Source organism: Atractosteus spatula, chromosome 7 (genome assembly GCF_055471065.1).
Source record: "Atractosteus spatula isolate fAtrSpa1 chromosome 7, fAtrSpa1.hap1, whole genome shotgun sequence".
NCBI lineage: Eukaryota > Metazoa > Chordata > Actinopteri > Semionotiformes > Lepisosteidae > Atractosteus > Atractosteus spatula.
Window position 1 is genome coordinate 8,559,357 of NC_142712.1, and position 16,734 is coordinate 8,576,090.

At 35.7% G+C, this 16,734-nt stretch overlaps 1 protein-coding gene across 1 annotated transcript in view; it reads left to right on the plus strand.

Annotated features, from left to right (window-relative positions):
* cntn5 (contactin 5) overlaps window positions 1-16,734 on the plus strand; it is a 197,733-nt gene that overhangs the window by 114,187 nt on the left and 66,812 nt on the right. Inside the window, exons 4-6 of the mRNA XM_088920592.1 lie at window positions 4,762-4,885; window positions 5,414-5,589; window positions 15,009-15,104. Of these exons, the coding sequence (XP_088776718.1) occupies window positions 4,762-4,885; window positions 5,414-5,589; window positions 15,009-15,104 (396 nt within the window). The remainder of the gene's footprint in view (window positions 1-4,761; window positions 4,886-5,413; window positions 5,590-15,008; window positions 15,105-16,734) is intronic.

A 16,734-nucleotide genomic window follows, 5' to 3' on the forward strand; every position in this document is an offset into this window, starting at 1 on the left:
GATTCCATTCCCAATTGCTTCACAGAAAAAAATGACATTAGTATTTTGCAGATGATGGATGAAGTAAGACAGAAAACAAGAAGCACCACCCTAACATGGTGGTATGATCTCTGTAAAAATCTTTTTATCAAGCTTGAATACAAGCATACATCAGTCGCTAGATCATATGAAATGTACACTGACTAAGGTGAAAGTAGATGCTGAATCAGGGCCTTCGGTGTGCCTGCTGAATTGCAATGTTACTGTCAAATAAATTATTAAAGTGACATTATTAAACTATAAAATAAAGTACAAACCAGTACCACATACCGATAATGTGATCTGTGCTTCTGAATTTACAACAGTAATATAGTGCATATAAAAAAGAGATTTCATCTGAAATGACAGTTCCAAAGTTTTTTTTTTACTTTAAAGGGCTTTTTGACATCGTTGTGAAAAGAACTGGTTACAACAGTATGAACTGAAAACATAGCAGATAAGCTTGGATAATGCAAAACTTCTGTAGCCCATTAATTTTGTTTGTTTTCTGTGTATTAAAGTAAGATAATAGATGACAGTGTAATGCTGCCTGTATACTACTGTATGTATGTGCTGTATACAAAAAGGAACAAAAATTTATTGTACAATATCCACAGTATATTTGTTGTTGCTTCCTATATACAGTACAGTATGTTCTTAAAGGATTTTTTCATGTTGCATTGATGATAGCCCAGAATTATATTCTACTACTAATAATCAGAATAATTGTGTATTCTTCTGTTACCAATAAAATTGGTTTCAATGATCAGATTGCATGAATGATCCTTTCCCCCCATTGCTTAGTCAACTAAGTTTAGGCCAGTCAAACAGACACCCCATTATCCTTATTATTATACATTTATCTAAGGTAACCTTGGATGGGCTCAAGTATTAGCTCTAAAGCCTACGGTGGTTTGCTCATCTAACACTTACATTGATATATATGTAGGCTGCCAGATTAACATCCCTGAGGACAGACAGACAGTTCTTACACTAAACGGTCCTGAGCAAAGCTTCTAGGCATGCTGGTTTTATCCTCCCTGCTCTGTGGTTTCAATTATCAGATTGCAGGGCTGCTGGATGCATGCTGCTTTCCCCCTAATGCTCAGATAGACTCAGCTGAGCTAACACCAGCTCCTCCAAAACAACATGGGAGTTCTGTTCCAGCGTGAGTGACAGCCTCCAGTGTGTCTTTCTTATCTCCAGTAACAGGATCTTATGCAAAACATGTATGTCCTGGTTATAGTGGTGGAGCATTGCGGGAAAACTGGATTATTTTCTAGAAACCACACAGTAGGATCATGGCTGCGTGAAATAAAGATCAGTGCTGTGCCTGTCCACAGGTGTTTGAATTAGGGCTCTATAGAACACAGATCTATAGATAAGATTTGTGAATGCATTAAATCAGTACCACATGCCTTGGAAGTGATTAAAATGAAACAGATATTGTCACAACAACTATGATGCCCCATATTCAGCGAACTGATTCTTTTATTTAACACTATACCTTTATGGAACGAGTTTTGCCAAACCTCATTACTCTTTCTGTATAGTATCTGGAGCATTTTTAAATGTGGTTCAGGCTACTGTATGTGGAAAAGCTAAAAGGACATCCATTACCTGTCCAGATGTAACCCCCCTAGAATTCTTTGCATAGGTTTAGACTACTGTAATTCCTAAAATACACTGTACAACATTTAAATCTGAGATTGTGGTCAATACATCTAAACTCAGTTACAAAGAATTAAGAAATGGTACTCTGATGATAAAGTCTGACATTTAGTGATCAGATGACCCTGGTTGTTCTAATTGTTTTTTAGCCCTGCATTATTAAAATATGAATACATACAGAATATACACAAAAACAGTACAGTATGAACACAAAACCCTTTCTTCCATATTTTCCTTCACACATCCTTCTGTACCATCTCCACATTTGCAGCTACCAGTGCATTTTTACACCTGTGTGTATGCATAATGCAATGTTTAGAATTTGACTTCAAATGAAGAGCCCAAAAACAAAGGATAACAGTGCCTTTTTTATAACACTTTGGAAAACATTGTCATTTTCACCATTTGTTTGGCAATTTAAATTTGTATCTTACTTTCAGTATAGAGTAGTGGTACTGTATGTGAGACCTTTAAATTACAAAAGCTTCTTTTTTGGATTCAAATTCAATAAATGCAGCCAGGAAGGACTCAACATAGTTTTATTTTTTTCTGAAGCATGACAGTATATTTTAATCTTGTGGAAAATGTTTTCATAATTCTGGATACATTGCGACTATAAAAAAATAGCATTGATTTATTTTGGAGAATTTAGGAATCAAGGAGACAGACAGATTATTCTTATTCCTTTTTGCTCTAAACTTGTGATTTATGTATAATACTAGGGAGCATTTTATTTCCCTGTGGAGAAGTATTTTGCTCACAAGAGATGAGATTACAAGAGGGTGAACTTGTAGAGGTGACATGGCCTGCTTTTGTCTTTGGGTCATTTTGAAGTGGTGAGGAATAATATTGGCTTCAGCTGTAAACATTGTACTTTTTATTATTTTTCTTCTTCATGTGATGGGAAAGCGTTTCTGTTTCAAAAGTTAGTTTTTATTACTACCATAATAGCATAATCTTTTAAGAATAAGAGTTTTAAATGGTATGTATTTTTTTTTTGCTAGTGGCAGTTGTCAAACGTTTCTTTAAAAAAAAGACATTGGTTTTAACAAAAGAAAAATCATTGGGAATTGCACCTACTAAAATTGATTTTTAAAAAGGAGATCTCTGTAATTTCCCCTTCTCCTAGCTAACCGCCTCTGTATACTTTGAAATAAATAGTTATCAAGGTGAAACAAACAGAGGTGACACTCTGTTTCACAGAAAGCCTTCCAGAAATGCACTGCATTGCTGGCCCATTTCTGCATTGCTGGGACTGACAGAAGGAGGCTTTGAAGAACTTCAAAACATTATACAGAGTATCCCAGAACAAATGAAAATAAAACTAAACACACAAAAAAATTAGCATCTGAAGACCATTATGCTAAAAATAAAATATAAATTATTCTTTTTTCCATGCTAATAATACAATTCCCCTTAACACCTCCCAAAAGAAAAGAGCAGTGGCATGCTATGTGGAAGAAACCCTTTACTTCAGCTTAGATGTTTCCCAGTTTTACTTGAAAGAAATTCCAATGACATAAAGAGTGTAAATTATTCACACAGGAAGGAAGGAGATAGTAGTTGGAACCGCTAGAGAGAAGCAAGCAAACTATCAAGCATATGGTGGATGTGTGGGAGTATTTGTGTAGGAGAGAACTCTTTAATCTCAGAAGGTGTAAGATTTCTGAAAAGCAGTGAAAATAATGCAAAATTCAGTTTTTCACGCCAGGACTAGGATGCTGTGATGCTCTTAACAAATTGATTGATATATTTAATTAAAAAATGACAATCATGAAAAGCCATGAGCAAGCATTACCTGGCAGAAATCGAAATCCCTCAAACCTTAGGCCTAAAGGTTGCTTATCCATTCATCTGTGCTTATTTTTTTCAAATAACTTTAGTGTGTCCAGTTCCTTACTGCAAAGTTTTCTGCAGATGGTAATCTCTGGTTTAGATATTACTATTTACAAACATAATAAATAAGCTATACTGTAAAATGACAGCCTGATTTTCTTTTCTCCTCAGAATAATGTCTCATAATCATCTATAAGAAACAATGAGAATTCATCAGATATCAATGCTCATTCATCTCCTACACCGACTCTCCTCCACGCACTTACATTATTTTTAATTTTCTTCAGAATGACTGATTACCTTGTTAAGTAGAACAGGAATGACCTTTGGAAGTAAAGAAGATCTAGTTTAGGTCCTGCAGGAGATTTATTACATACTCACATGAACACACAAGTGCCCTCAAGAAAACATCTACCCTAACACAGAATACAAGGTCATACGTTGAGAATACATTCATGGAGTCTTTTTTACATTTAAATTTGTACACAGTATAAAAGTTGGTTTCAGTTTGCTTGCTTTTGGCTGACAAAAATGCTTTGTTTTGCACGATTAACAATATTAAATACCAGAGTTAAATTTCATTTTCATTGATAATTGTATAGCCTGATTGTAGCTTGATAGCTTGATAGCTTAATTTATGCACAGAAGATTGTATTTATTTTATTTTATTTTATCCTCCCAGCACCCACAGAAGCCATTAAACCTTGCTCAAGTTTACTTTACCCCATCTACATAGTGAGAATTAGCAATGGGGACTACCTCATTACAATACTAATTGGATTGATTCACACTGACTCTAGTGGAATGCCTGAGAACATGCCTTGTGGGCTGGAACATGGCTGAAGTGAAATGAATGACATTGCTATAGGAAGAGTCGGGGAGCATTTGAAATGCAGATGCACTATTATGCTGAAACAATGGCAGATGGGGTATCCATCTTGAGCATTTACACGTTTGGAATATTAGAATAGTTAAAATTCTAATCCAAACAATATTATCATCAAGAGCCATTACTCTGAAAGAGTTTTTTTCCATCTTCTTGCATGAGTCAACAAAACTGTTTTTTCACATGAAACTCAAAGAAATTCATAGAAAAGTCCAAAACAAGTTAAAGAGTAGTAAAAAACAATTCAGTGTGGTTTCACTACATATTATCAAAAGCATCTTTCCATCTTTTTGACTTTTTGATCTTGAATGACATTTTTAATTATGATTTTTTTTTGTTTAATTCTCTAGAAAGTGTGGAATTTGGGCCCGTGTTTCTTCAAGAGCCAGACAATGTCATCTTTGCCTTGGATTCTGATGAGAGGAAGGCGACATTGAACTGTGAAGCCAGAGGAAACCCTTCACCCACCTATAGGTGCGCCATCATGTCAAAAGCACAATAATGTAAAAATAGCTATTCAAGTTATTTTTACTCCTTGCCAAATCTGTTACATTCAGCATGCTTGTATTGAAGAGCTGATTGACATTATGTGAGAATGCCCATTGGGTGCTCTGTCAAAGTAGTTTTCCACATGTACAGTATGACTTATACCTTTGGCAAAACGGTATCCACTGTGGGCAGTGTCATTGAGAAGTGAAGGACAGCAGGATGCTTTGAAATGCTGCCTGTGGGTAAAAGCCATCAGACAAGCATTCCTACATAAACCTGTAACTGCTAGATGGAGAAATGGGAGCTATATTTCACCACTCCCAATCAAATATTGCTGTCCAGTATCAGCGAGGGCCCAAAATATTCTTGCTGACACAAGGTGGATCCACAGATTATAAAAAACTGGATCGATGAAAATCTGACCCTCTGGACTTTTTCTTTTTGCCATGTTACTTTTGGTCATATTATAAGCATGAATATACAGTCAGTAATTATTATTCTCTTGTGTTTTAGGTGGTTGATGAATGGAACAGAAATAGACATCAGCGTCGATTACCATTACAGCCTGATAGATGGAAGATTGATTATCATCAATCCCAGTGAAGCAAGTGATTTTGGGAGATATCAGTGCTTGGCAGCCAACAGTTTTGGTGTCATTATCAGCAGGGATGCTGTTCTGCAATTTGCATGTGAGTGACTTACTGTATAGGTTGCTTGGTGGTGATAGTGTTTAAATGGTCTAAAAATGGGGTGAAATGGGAACACTGTTCATGTAACTGTATAAATGGATTTCTAGGCTACATTTGAATAAGGTATTGATCTTACTGTATGTAAATGCTGCAATGAAACCTTTTATGGTATTTTTGTTTTGAAGAAGTGTTTGCAAAAGATAAAACATGAAGCCCCCAAATCATTTTTGTTAGGTTTGACAGGTACTGTAGTTGAACTGACTATTTTACAAATAGTTAAATCGAAGTAGTAAAAATCAAAGTAAATTGACAGACAACAATTTGGCTACAGGAAACATAAAGCTGGTCCATCCTTGTGAAGCTCCGGCAGAGAACTCTGCGTATGTGTCCTATTAATGACAAAGGTGCCTTTACTCAAAGCTTCAGCACTAAATATATCCAAAACATTGTTTCATTTTTCCATTTATCTCCTGGCTGTCTTCCAGTAAACCATCACAAGTTAACGAAGCATACAGACAGGCCAGGGGCAGAACAGTTGGTGGAGAAAGTATTGCTAGTTTTGCTCGCAGTTTCCCTAGAAGCAGTTGACTATGTCATCCTTATTGCCATGACTGCAGGGAACATATGCTTTAATGCCTTTTAGCATTAATGCTTTACTGATCTGTTTCCAAAATAAAATATAATTAAAATCTGTGCACTTAAAACCCGTAGCACATGTGCTATAACATTGAAGAGCTGTAAAGATATCACTCAAAAATAGTAGATGTAAATTACACACATTCCATCAGAAAAGGCAAGAGTGACACAGTGGTTCAGAAATAATCATGTTTGTATTATGTACAATGCTCATGTTGAGGCTCTACTCAGTCCACATTTTAGGCACAGTATTGACAGCCCAATCTAAAGAGGCTGTTTCTTTGAAATGTCTGGTTAAATTGGATAAAGACAACCATTATAAAATATATACAACCTTGTTTAATCCCAGGACAGTTCATTAACTGTAGGCCTGTCTAAATTCATTTTGCAAAAGTCATTAATTTATTTTTTTGATACAGTCCCATCTTGTTAAAAAGGGGTTGAAGCAAAAATAAATCTTGCTTTGACAGGCTGTCCAGTGAGATCAACAGATGCTGCTACCCGCTCAGTTGAGGCTACGGGCAGCTCGGTTTTAATCAGGCTATGTGACTAAACTTGAAAATGAAACTTGAACATGAAATTGCTGCCTCAGTGGCACAGTGCAAGCGAGATGTACTTTACGAGGACTGCAAAGTCAAAGCAATACATTTATATTTTTTAGTATCATTTCGTTCCATTTTAGCATTTCTGTTTTTCGGGCTTTGGCTAGAACTTGGAACTTTTATTCCCATTCAATGTACTGTACCTTCCCAGAGCTCATGTTATTGGAGCTACACAGGTCACAGAAATCAGTACACTGAGAGCTGCCCTGCCGGTGTTGCTTATCCACTGCCATACAATGACTTCTGTGCGATAAATAAAAGAGCATAGAAACAGGCATTGAAATTGCAGAGGGGCCTCTTTACTGGTGTGTTAGAAATTACTCTGATTCATCAATGCCTTTTAATCCAAGGTTTTCACACAGTATGTATTGTACAGTACAGTATTTTTATTAGTAATTTATTTTTAACAGATTTTTTTTACTCATCTTATATTAATCAGTGATACTTTAGCGATACTCAGTTCATCTAATCTCGAATATTAATTTTACATCTCGTCTGTTTATTGCTTACAGTACCATGTTTACCTGTGCTTTGCTTTCATTGAACTGTTTCACAGCTCGACTGTATTCTAATGCAATATCAGAATGAAAGAAAAGCATTACGATTCTGTCTACTGTATACCATCTGAAACTCGGGACAGAAATTATTTGTTCCATTCATTTATAAGGTTGCATATTTCCGAAATCTAATGAGATCATGTTAATGGCTTTGTTAAGGATGTGTACTGCAGTTGTCCGAAATTAATTTATCTAGCAATAGTAAATGTTGCTGTTCTCATCTCACCACTGTTTTTTTATAGCTTTTGCCTTTCTTTAACGGTTGCCTTCATTTGTTTCATATTTGATGTTTTCATTATTTTTTTTATTTTCCTGTAGAAGCCTGCTGTAGAGGTGTTTGAAGAGCTATGGTGCTTCCCACTTTAAGAAATGTCGTGTATACAAATTTAAGAAAGCTGTCAATGTACAGGCCAGACCTCTGTCATTGTGATTCATTATCAGGGATGATGAAATAGCAAATAACAGTTAGCAGGCAGTGGGAAAGGGTTTTTGTTGTTGTTGTGGTTGTTTTTTTTCCTCCTGGTCTCCCCAAAGCTTTGGACTCTTGGGTGTCTGTGACAAAACACGTGGAAGACACAGTGTTTTTCGTTGGCAAAATGCCCAGTCTAGGAAGCGTATTACACATGGGCTTATTGATTCAGTATCCAGTATTCTTAGAAAAAGATGTAGCTGAATCCACATCTTGTAGAGATAAGGGAAATACTAACCAAAGGCCAATTCTTATCAATTTAAATTTGAACAGCATACTCATGGTCGCCAGGCTGGCAGGAATCTGAAATAACACTGCCGTTGTTTTAAAACAGTCTAGGATCTAGCAGTTCATAGCATCGATACAGATCACACCTCCAAACCCCACACAGACTGTTTTTGTTTCATTTGACGGTTAAATTTAAACTTCCATTCACTGTTGAAACCTGCACTTTGAAGACAGAAGCAGGCGTGTGCTCTATGATGTAGCCCACCAGCCAGCTTCCCTTTTCAAGCTGGAAATCGAATAAGCAGATGTTCCTGAACTATTGATCTAAGCTGAACCCCGGCAATCACTCTGTCCCCATGTCTCACCTACTAAGTAGATGTCGCCGTAGAATGACAAGGCAAATTAAACCCATGTGACTTTCCTTCCCATCCAAACTCATGGGTGTGCAAACATTTTCTTATTCCTTTGGCTTAGCCAGTAACAACAATCTTCTGCATCACCACAGCAATGCATAGACCATATACACTATTTATGAAATACTTTTCATAGATTAATTCATTTGCGCTTCACAGTTGTCTATAAACTCATTCTGTTCCTGACTTTTTACCTTCTTTGCAACTAAAAAATGTTTTATGATACTGTATATTACGTTTGTTGAGAAGTAGAAAAGTGAGGAGGAAATATTACATAGTAGTACTGTAATTGTGCACAGCTTGTTCTATCCTATAAACCAGAATGACAATAGGAATGAAAAAAATATTATTAAAAAAATACAAGTTTATTTTCTAAAATTAAGGTTATTTCTAAAATTAAGGGTGAATATAGTTGAGAATACATTAGTTTTTATATTCATTTATTATCATCAAAATAATATCTGTGTCCATCACTATACCTACATTTAATGTTTTAAGATGTTTTTAGTACAAATCTATTAATGAAGTAAATGTTCTTGTAATTCCTTTTTTGGGCCTGAACCTACTGTCTTCAACCTTCTGTCTGACCTCCTTGTTCAGTTTATAGTGATCACAGCCACCCAACATCTCCTTTGCCATGTTCTTCAGCCTCAAGACCAACAGGTGAATGGAAAAGGTTAGGTGGAGTGTTTGTCTATTGCATATTGAAAAGCTGCTGGCAAATGCACACTGCACTAAAGGCAGTGCTGTGCTGTAAACAATCATTTGTACAGTAATTGTGCAGTTCACTGACATGGAAAAGATATGGTTACCCTACACACCTGCCTTTTCCCTTTTATTTATGAAAATGCGTTTCTTATTATGTTAGTTTAGATCAGCAGGTAAAATCCTTTGATAGCAAAAGCAGGTGGCAAGACCTAGAACTGTAAAGGTTTTTACTCTGTCATTAAATCTCAATAAAATCATGCGCTTATTTTTCTTAATTTTGAGAACATGTTTTTTTTTTCCCCTAGTGCTGGCACTGTAGGATGCCGACAGTAAACTCTGCTATCATAAAAATTATTTAATATGTAAGCTTTGAAATTCATAATATCTCTTAAAGGTCTGCTAGACACCTAAAGTCATGAACCATTACATATTGTGAAAGATCCTAGCTCCAGTGTAGATGTCTCAAAGGAAATATCTGCATATTAAATACACTGATACTGTCGTAACACAAAGATCCAGGTTGGTTCCTGGCTTTATGAGCTCTATTCACCAACAAAAGTCTTTATGGAACAAATATCTAGCTCACTTTAGCTGAAATTAAAGTTTTTATATACTGTAGTATGCAGTTTAACACCCCAAGCTTAGCTGTTTTTCCCAGTACTAACACTATACATAAATGGATGGGCATTACAGATCTACTGCATGAGGAGCTGAACAAATATGCAAAGCATACTGTACAAAGGCTTTTGTCCAATTCTGTGGCTACATGAATTGCTTCAAATACCAGTCTCTCTCTACTGCCTCCTGTAAATTCAGTAAGATTCAGTAACTCTTTTATACTCACTTTCCATATCTATGAAATTGATTTATTTTTTTAAATTTTATTTTATTAGTTTAATTAGAAAAAAGGCTTGACTAGTGAGGTCTGATCTGAAGCTGTTTCTTTCACTGTTCATTTACACTGTTTATTCACACTGTTAATTGTTGTTACTGAATGCTTCTCTCAGTTGTTGAAAAACAAAAGTATCCAAATTCACCTTTTTGACAGTGGGGTGTTTTTAATATTACTAACAAGGATGCTTATAAATGTGAACGTGTATTTACTGAGTTGTTTTTTTTTCCAATTTATTTCAAGGTGCATCTGGAGATACATGCAAACAGCAGAATGTCCACTGTACCTACTCAAACTTTTCTTTTTCTGACACTTACACCTGACAGCCTTATTGTCTCTATTTTGCTTTTATGGCACAACACCTCACAAAAGCTGCCTCTGCTTCATCCATGACACATCCATAAATTACTCCTATTTTTAGTGGTGCAGCCTGTCTCAACAATTTACAACCCTATCCCCACAACTCCTCAGCTCGCCTCTTAGAGCAATTTCAAGATCCAGGTTGTCAGCCTCCATTTTCCTTCTTTATTTTTTTTTTCTGTGCATAACAAAAAATAGAAGAAAATCTATTTTCTCATTTGGACTACAGGAGAAGGTATTGATTAGCTATAATTCATATGTCTCCTTTGAATTGACGAGTGGCTGTGTCAGGATGCTGACATAGAGAACAAGGAGGCAACAGCGACAGGGACTGATAAATCAATACCTGCCTTGGTGACAACATGTTTACTGGGCGTTCCATCACATTGCACGTTTGACAGCTCGTTAGGGCAGATCACCTTCCTCTAGCCGAGCTTAATGAACCAGGCTTTCTCCCTGATGATGGGCTTGTCTGTTGAAAATATGACCTGGCCAGGTCTATATTTTCTAATAAAAAGCACTAAACATAAAGATTGTTTGTTTTTTGTTTTTTCACTTTTCTTTAGGCCTGGACCAGCTGTTGCACTCCAATAACAATCCCTTCATTTAGTTATCAATAAATTAGGGCTTTTATTGTAACCAAGTGAGCAAAACTCTATGCTCATTATCCGTCTAGCTGTTTCACAACTAGGAGGAGGCAGAACTACAGCTAGGTTTGTAATTCCACTTTATACACATGCTGTTTGGCAACCACAGACAGCTGTTCCACTATCATTCAGGCTCACTATAATGCAGGCAGCTTTGGCCAGTGTAATATATTTACTAATTTGTTTGGCTGACACTTTTTTCCAAAGTGACTTATATTTGCACCCATGTATATACTGTAACTAAGTATCCATGGAAACATTCGGATAATTACCTTGCTCTTTCTGAACTGTACAACAGCAGTGTCACATCTTGAATTTAATGCCACACCTTTCTAGTTAGTCCTGAAACCTAACTACTGTTCCCTTGTGTATCTTCCAAGAAACATCTTTCAGGCGCATTATTAAAAAAAAAAAACGAAAACAGTTCAGGAATACAACAGCAATGTATATTTTAACTAGTGATGCAACAAATATACAGTATATGACAAAGGAAGCAATAGTTAACAGGGCAGCTTCATTACTGCTCTCAGTGTTCTGTATACGCCCATTAATAAATTCTGGGAGAAAAATGATGAGTAAGGAAGAGAAGTAAGAGGTTCGGTGATAGATATCTCACAAGAAACCTCTTTGGGGTTTATGGTGTGTTTTAAGAGCAGACATCTGCTATGAATTATGGGAATGAATATTAATTAGTTCTTGCTGCTTCACAATGTTGAGGACTGAACAGTCCAAAGAAACTTTTAATTCTGCCTATCTAGAGTCACAGTTTTCAGCCACTGATTACTGTTTTTTTTTCTAATATTTTAACAGCAGTGCCCTCACTGAAGAATGCATGCCATAATACATGTCATCTAAGCACATGAGGGAATTAAGAGAAGATATCAAAATTTCATAACATTGAAATATGTTATTAATCCTGTGTAGTTCAGGCTGTTAATGTCCCTGGAATTTTACGTGGGACAAAGGGTCAGAGCTTATTCCAGAGAACCCTGGTAATTATGCTTCAGTATTGTCTTCCTACAGTGCATAGTGAAGGCATAATCGTTTTCTGAGGTATATTTTGACATTGATTTTTGTTTTTTGGCTTATGCCTTTATTGGTAGCTATCTACAATAAAAGCAATCTGGAAAATGTAAAAGAAACTTTGCAAAATTGCAAGTACATGTGGAGTGGAACCAACTGAGTTCATTAGAAAACAATATGAGGAAACAGTAGATGGGTTGCATGGGAGGAAAATGAGTAAGAAAATAAATGATGAATTGGTGGCTCGGTGGTGCATTTCTTTTGTAAATCAATCAAATTAAACTGTTCAATACATGGACAAATTATATACTGTATGTAAAAAGTAAATATTCACACAGGAACTGACACTGAATGAGGAAATAGTGAAGTAGTCGTATCAGCAGTATTATAAGGGAAGGATTGAACATGTGACCTTTATTGCTGTTGCTAAATGGAATGCTATAGCTGTTGAAATGGTTGCAATTGTTCATGCTTCTTGTTTTTTTATTATTATACTACTATAAATGATGCTAATAAGTTCACAAAAAATAGTTCACTAGGAAAACATTTTTATGTATCCCATTAGGAAATGAAGACTTGAACTTTGGTGTTATCTCAACATGTCTGAAAGAGAGAGAAAAGAAAAATAATGCTTCTAAAGTGCTGTGAGGTATAATTATCAAACATTCTGGTATAATGAAATATTCTGCTGTCACAGGGATAGAATAAAACTACACAGAACACAGAAATCTGCCCCAGGTTGACATTTTGTCATTTCTTTTCTATTGTATTGTAGAGCTGCAGTTGGAAATTAAAAGAGCCCTTATTAACTTGAAAAGGGATAATCAGCGATGTTTGGATTTTTTCCAGAAATAGCTCTGCATCAGAGAAGTCTCACAGCAACTGCTCAAAAGATCCGAACCCAGCATATTAATCCTGCAGCTCTTTACATTTCCTTAACTTTATTTTCAAAAGGCAAAAAACAATTTCCTGGTTCTGTTGTGTTGCTATCTCTCTCTCAACATCTAAAAACTACCTTTTGTAATTATTTTGGTCTGTTCCAGTATTGACAATACAGGCTTCAGTTCTTGGTACTGTATGTTAACACGAAAATAGTGTAGTGCTAAGATGTATAAATCACAGGAGCCAGTTTTCATCAATATGGTCAAAAATCATTGAGTTTCAAAAGGTCTATTTTATTTTAAAAATCTTAAGAATGACTGATAGTGAAAGTTCTCCACTGAAATATTTGCAGATTACTTTTAATGCAGCAACATTCCAAAGTTCATAAAACTCTCATGCCACAATAAGCTTTAAGGACAATGAAGCCATTTTAATGTTAAAGTGTTTTCTCATCTTTTTGATTGAATTCAGCAATTTACTCTATACATACTGTATATTTCAAGTATTTTAATGATGTGCTATACTTGGGTGTGACATTACCTAAAAGCATTTTTAGTCAACTGCATTTCCCTTCCTTGCAGTGCAGTGCAGAAAGTGGAAGGTAGTTATGTTTTGCTATTGCCAAAGTTGTTCATTATTAATGTGATTTCTGAGAGAGAGAGAAATGTAATGAAACACATTATATGAAATGTCTATCCCATGTGATATACTGATCCTTAGAATGGGAGAATTCTGATGTATATCGTCTTAAATAGAACATAGTGAGACAAAAATACAACAGAATAAAAAACCTTAGAATTCATTTTACTTTCATAAATATCACTGTTGAATAATTCACACTGAAATCCATATATCTTGCTTTATGCCTAACGTTTAAGATGATGTGAATCCTTCTTCAACAAAAGTTCATATCTGAAAAGAAAATGTAATTATTAATATACAGTAGATCTTACAGCTGACAGGTGTGTTCATATTTAGTACATCCTAATTCTGGTTGTTCATTTGATTTTAAATGTATTTTATCATCTTTGTTCCATATGAGCAACTTTAAGTTTGTGAAATGACTAGTCAGTTTTATTAAATAATTATTATAATGCCAAAAGGAAATTATTACCATTCTTTTGTGTAATATCCAGTTAACTGAAAAAAAACAAAGAGAAGGTTGTTCTGCATAGCACAAAATGTAACACAAAATACAAGCCAAGAGATGTCAATTGTACTAAGTGTTAGTTAGACCACATCTGAAGTGCTACAGTACCTGCAATTCTGTTTCCCACTTTATGAAAAGGATCAAATTGCATTAGAGCAATATTCCATTCAATCCAGGGTTTAAAAAGATGACTTATGAGGACAGACAGAAGGAACTGAATCTTTTAGTTCAAGACATCAGTGGTGAAATTTATAGTCTTCAGTGTTTTAAAGGGAATCAATAATGTAGAATGCTACTGGTAATGTATTGAAACTAGTAATGCCAATTTCACACTAATATTAGGATTTTTTTTACAAAGAGTTACTAGTGCATTACCAGGGCATGTATTGTACTGAAGTTGGAGAACCTGAGACCGTTCAAGTTCAGCCATAGGCTGGATGTTGTGATAGATTTAATTAGCGTATCAGAAGAGCACCTATGGACTCTAATGCCTGTTTACAGCCTCTTTATTACACTCTGTGCAGCTGATTCTGAGTGTTTTGTGCTGTTTGAAGTACCAGCAGAATCTGAACAAACAGCTTCCCTTTGTTCCTGCAACGGTCATTAATATTCGACAACCTAATAGTATTACTGTATAATAAGGAACAAGTAGAAGTTAATTTCACACTGACAAGTTGAAAGAGAAAAAAAAATGTTGACTGTATAATATCTGACTGTATAGCTACTGCATCGGCAGTATAAGAGTTGTATATATAATATAAAAAATATTGTTTTAATTTTAAAAAATTTAAAAATGCAACAGAGACTTTTCAATATTTTGGTTTGAGGTCTCTCTTCTCCTTCTCTTTGCAGACCTTGGTAATTTCAGTGGGCGGACGAGGGGAGCGGTGTCAGTCCGTGAAGGGCAGGGTGTGGTTCTCATGTGTTCTCCCCCTCCGCATTCCCCAGGTATGTGATACACTCTGCATTTACCTTGCTCTCACTGTGCATTACAACAATTTACTGGCTTTTAACTTTTATCAGCTATGGCAACTTGCTGTATGTAAAGGTAAACTCAGCGACGGCACTGTACATTCACTTCTCCTTTTTACAACAACAGTCTTCCTGCAAAGATTTTTTCTTTTCTTGTACCAGTGTTTTACTGATTCAGCATATTGCTGAATGGTTCAGACAAAGCAAAAACAGTTTATTTTTCTACATGTCATATTACTTTGTGCCTCCTGCTGGCATTAATACAGCAATAGCCATGTTAATGCCTGCAGAAACCCTTATTTCCCCATACAGTCTTGTAAGGACATTGTAACTGCATGAGGCAGTTTTGTTTTTTTGGGGGGACAAATTCCATCAGGGGCAGGACTGAATTAGATTTTGGTTTTCTAAATACAGCATCACTTCTAGTTTTTCTTTGGACTTCAATTCCTTAAGTTACTGCATGTGTCATGATAAAATACATCTTAGTTTTGACAATACTGTTATACGTTTGAGACAGTATGTGTTTCTGGATGGAGTGCAGGTTAATTTTGTGCTGAAAAGTTGAAATGTGGTGGCTTCTTCTGGTGTGTGGGAGAATGAGGGGGGAATCAGAGAGTAGGGTAAACAGAGCACAAAGGGGATGTGAGAAATGAAATGGAACTCTGGGAGACAGTCTGTAAATGAATGAAGTCTAGAAATAAATGAATCAATCACTGAGAGCCGGCAGGAGGTGTGAACATAGTTTAAAAATAATTTTGGCTTCTGATGTCCTGGAATCCCCGTGAATAGACACAGACAGAAAGGTCAGTGTAATTATGACCAGGGGAGGTACCGTGCATTAATGTGGGGAACTACTGGCTCAAAGAGATCTTTGATCCTCACTGCTCTGATCCCCTTCCTGAAATGTCCAACTACTCATTTCATTTTTGCTGATGTAATATAAAATAAAAGACTTAATGTAAATAAAAGGCACTTTCTGCAAGTGGTTCAATAAATGAGATTGCTACACAAAACCTTTGGGTAACTTTTAATGGCCATGTATACTGTAGATGTTGTTTTGGATATGTGTTTTTGCTGGAATCAGCCCTAATCTGTTTGATAATATACACCTACAGTACAGTATCATTGTAATATCCTGTTTTATATCTAATGCATGTAAACAGAATATTACAATATATATATACCATGAACCTACTGTACATGTTCAGATGGTTAGTGTGCATTAGAGACTAACCATCAATAGAAAATGCTACAGACAAGGCTTGTTTGAGTTAATATCCTGTATCTTTGCTGCTTCTGAGGTAAAGAAGTATTCAAGTTTTGTCTGCCTTATTGCTGCTCTACCGCTGTATAGTTCCCTCGGGACTGCCTTTAGAATTGTTCAGAGAGTTTCCGGTAGCTTAAAGACCCCCCACTGGCAACTATATCTCTATGGTTGTATGTTTAACAGAAACAAGCTACTTCACAGCTGTTAAATTCTAAACATGTACCCAGTAAGTTATTACACTGACAATTGAGAAGTTTTCAAGATGAGGCACTGATGTTCAGTAAGTGAAATATTTTTTCAGTCTGATAGATATGCTAATCTACTGTATACTTTAAAGAA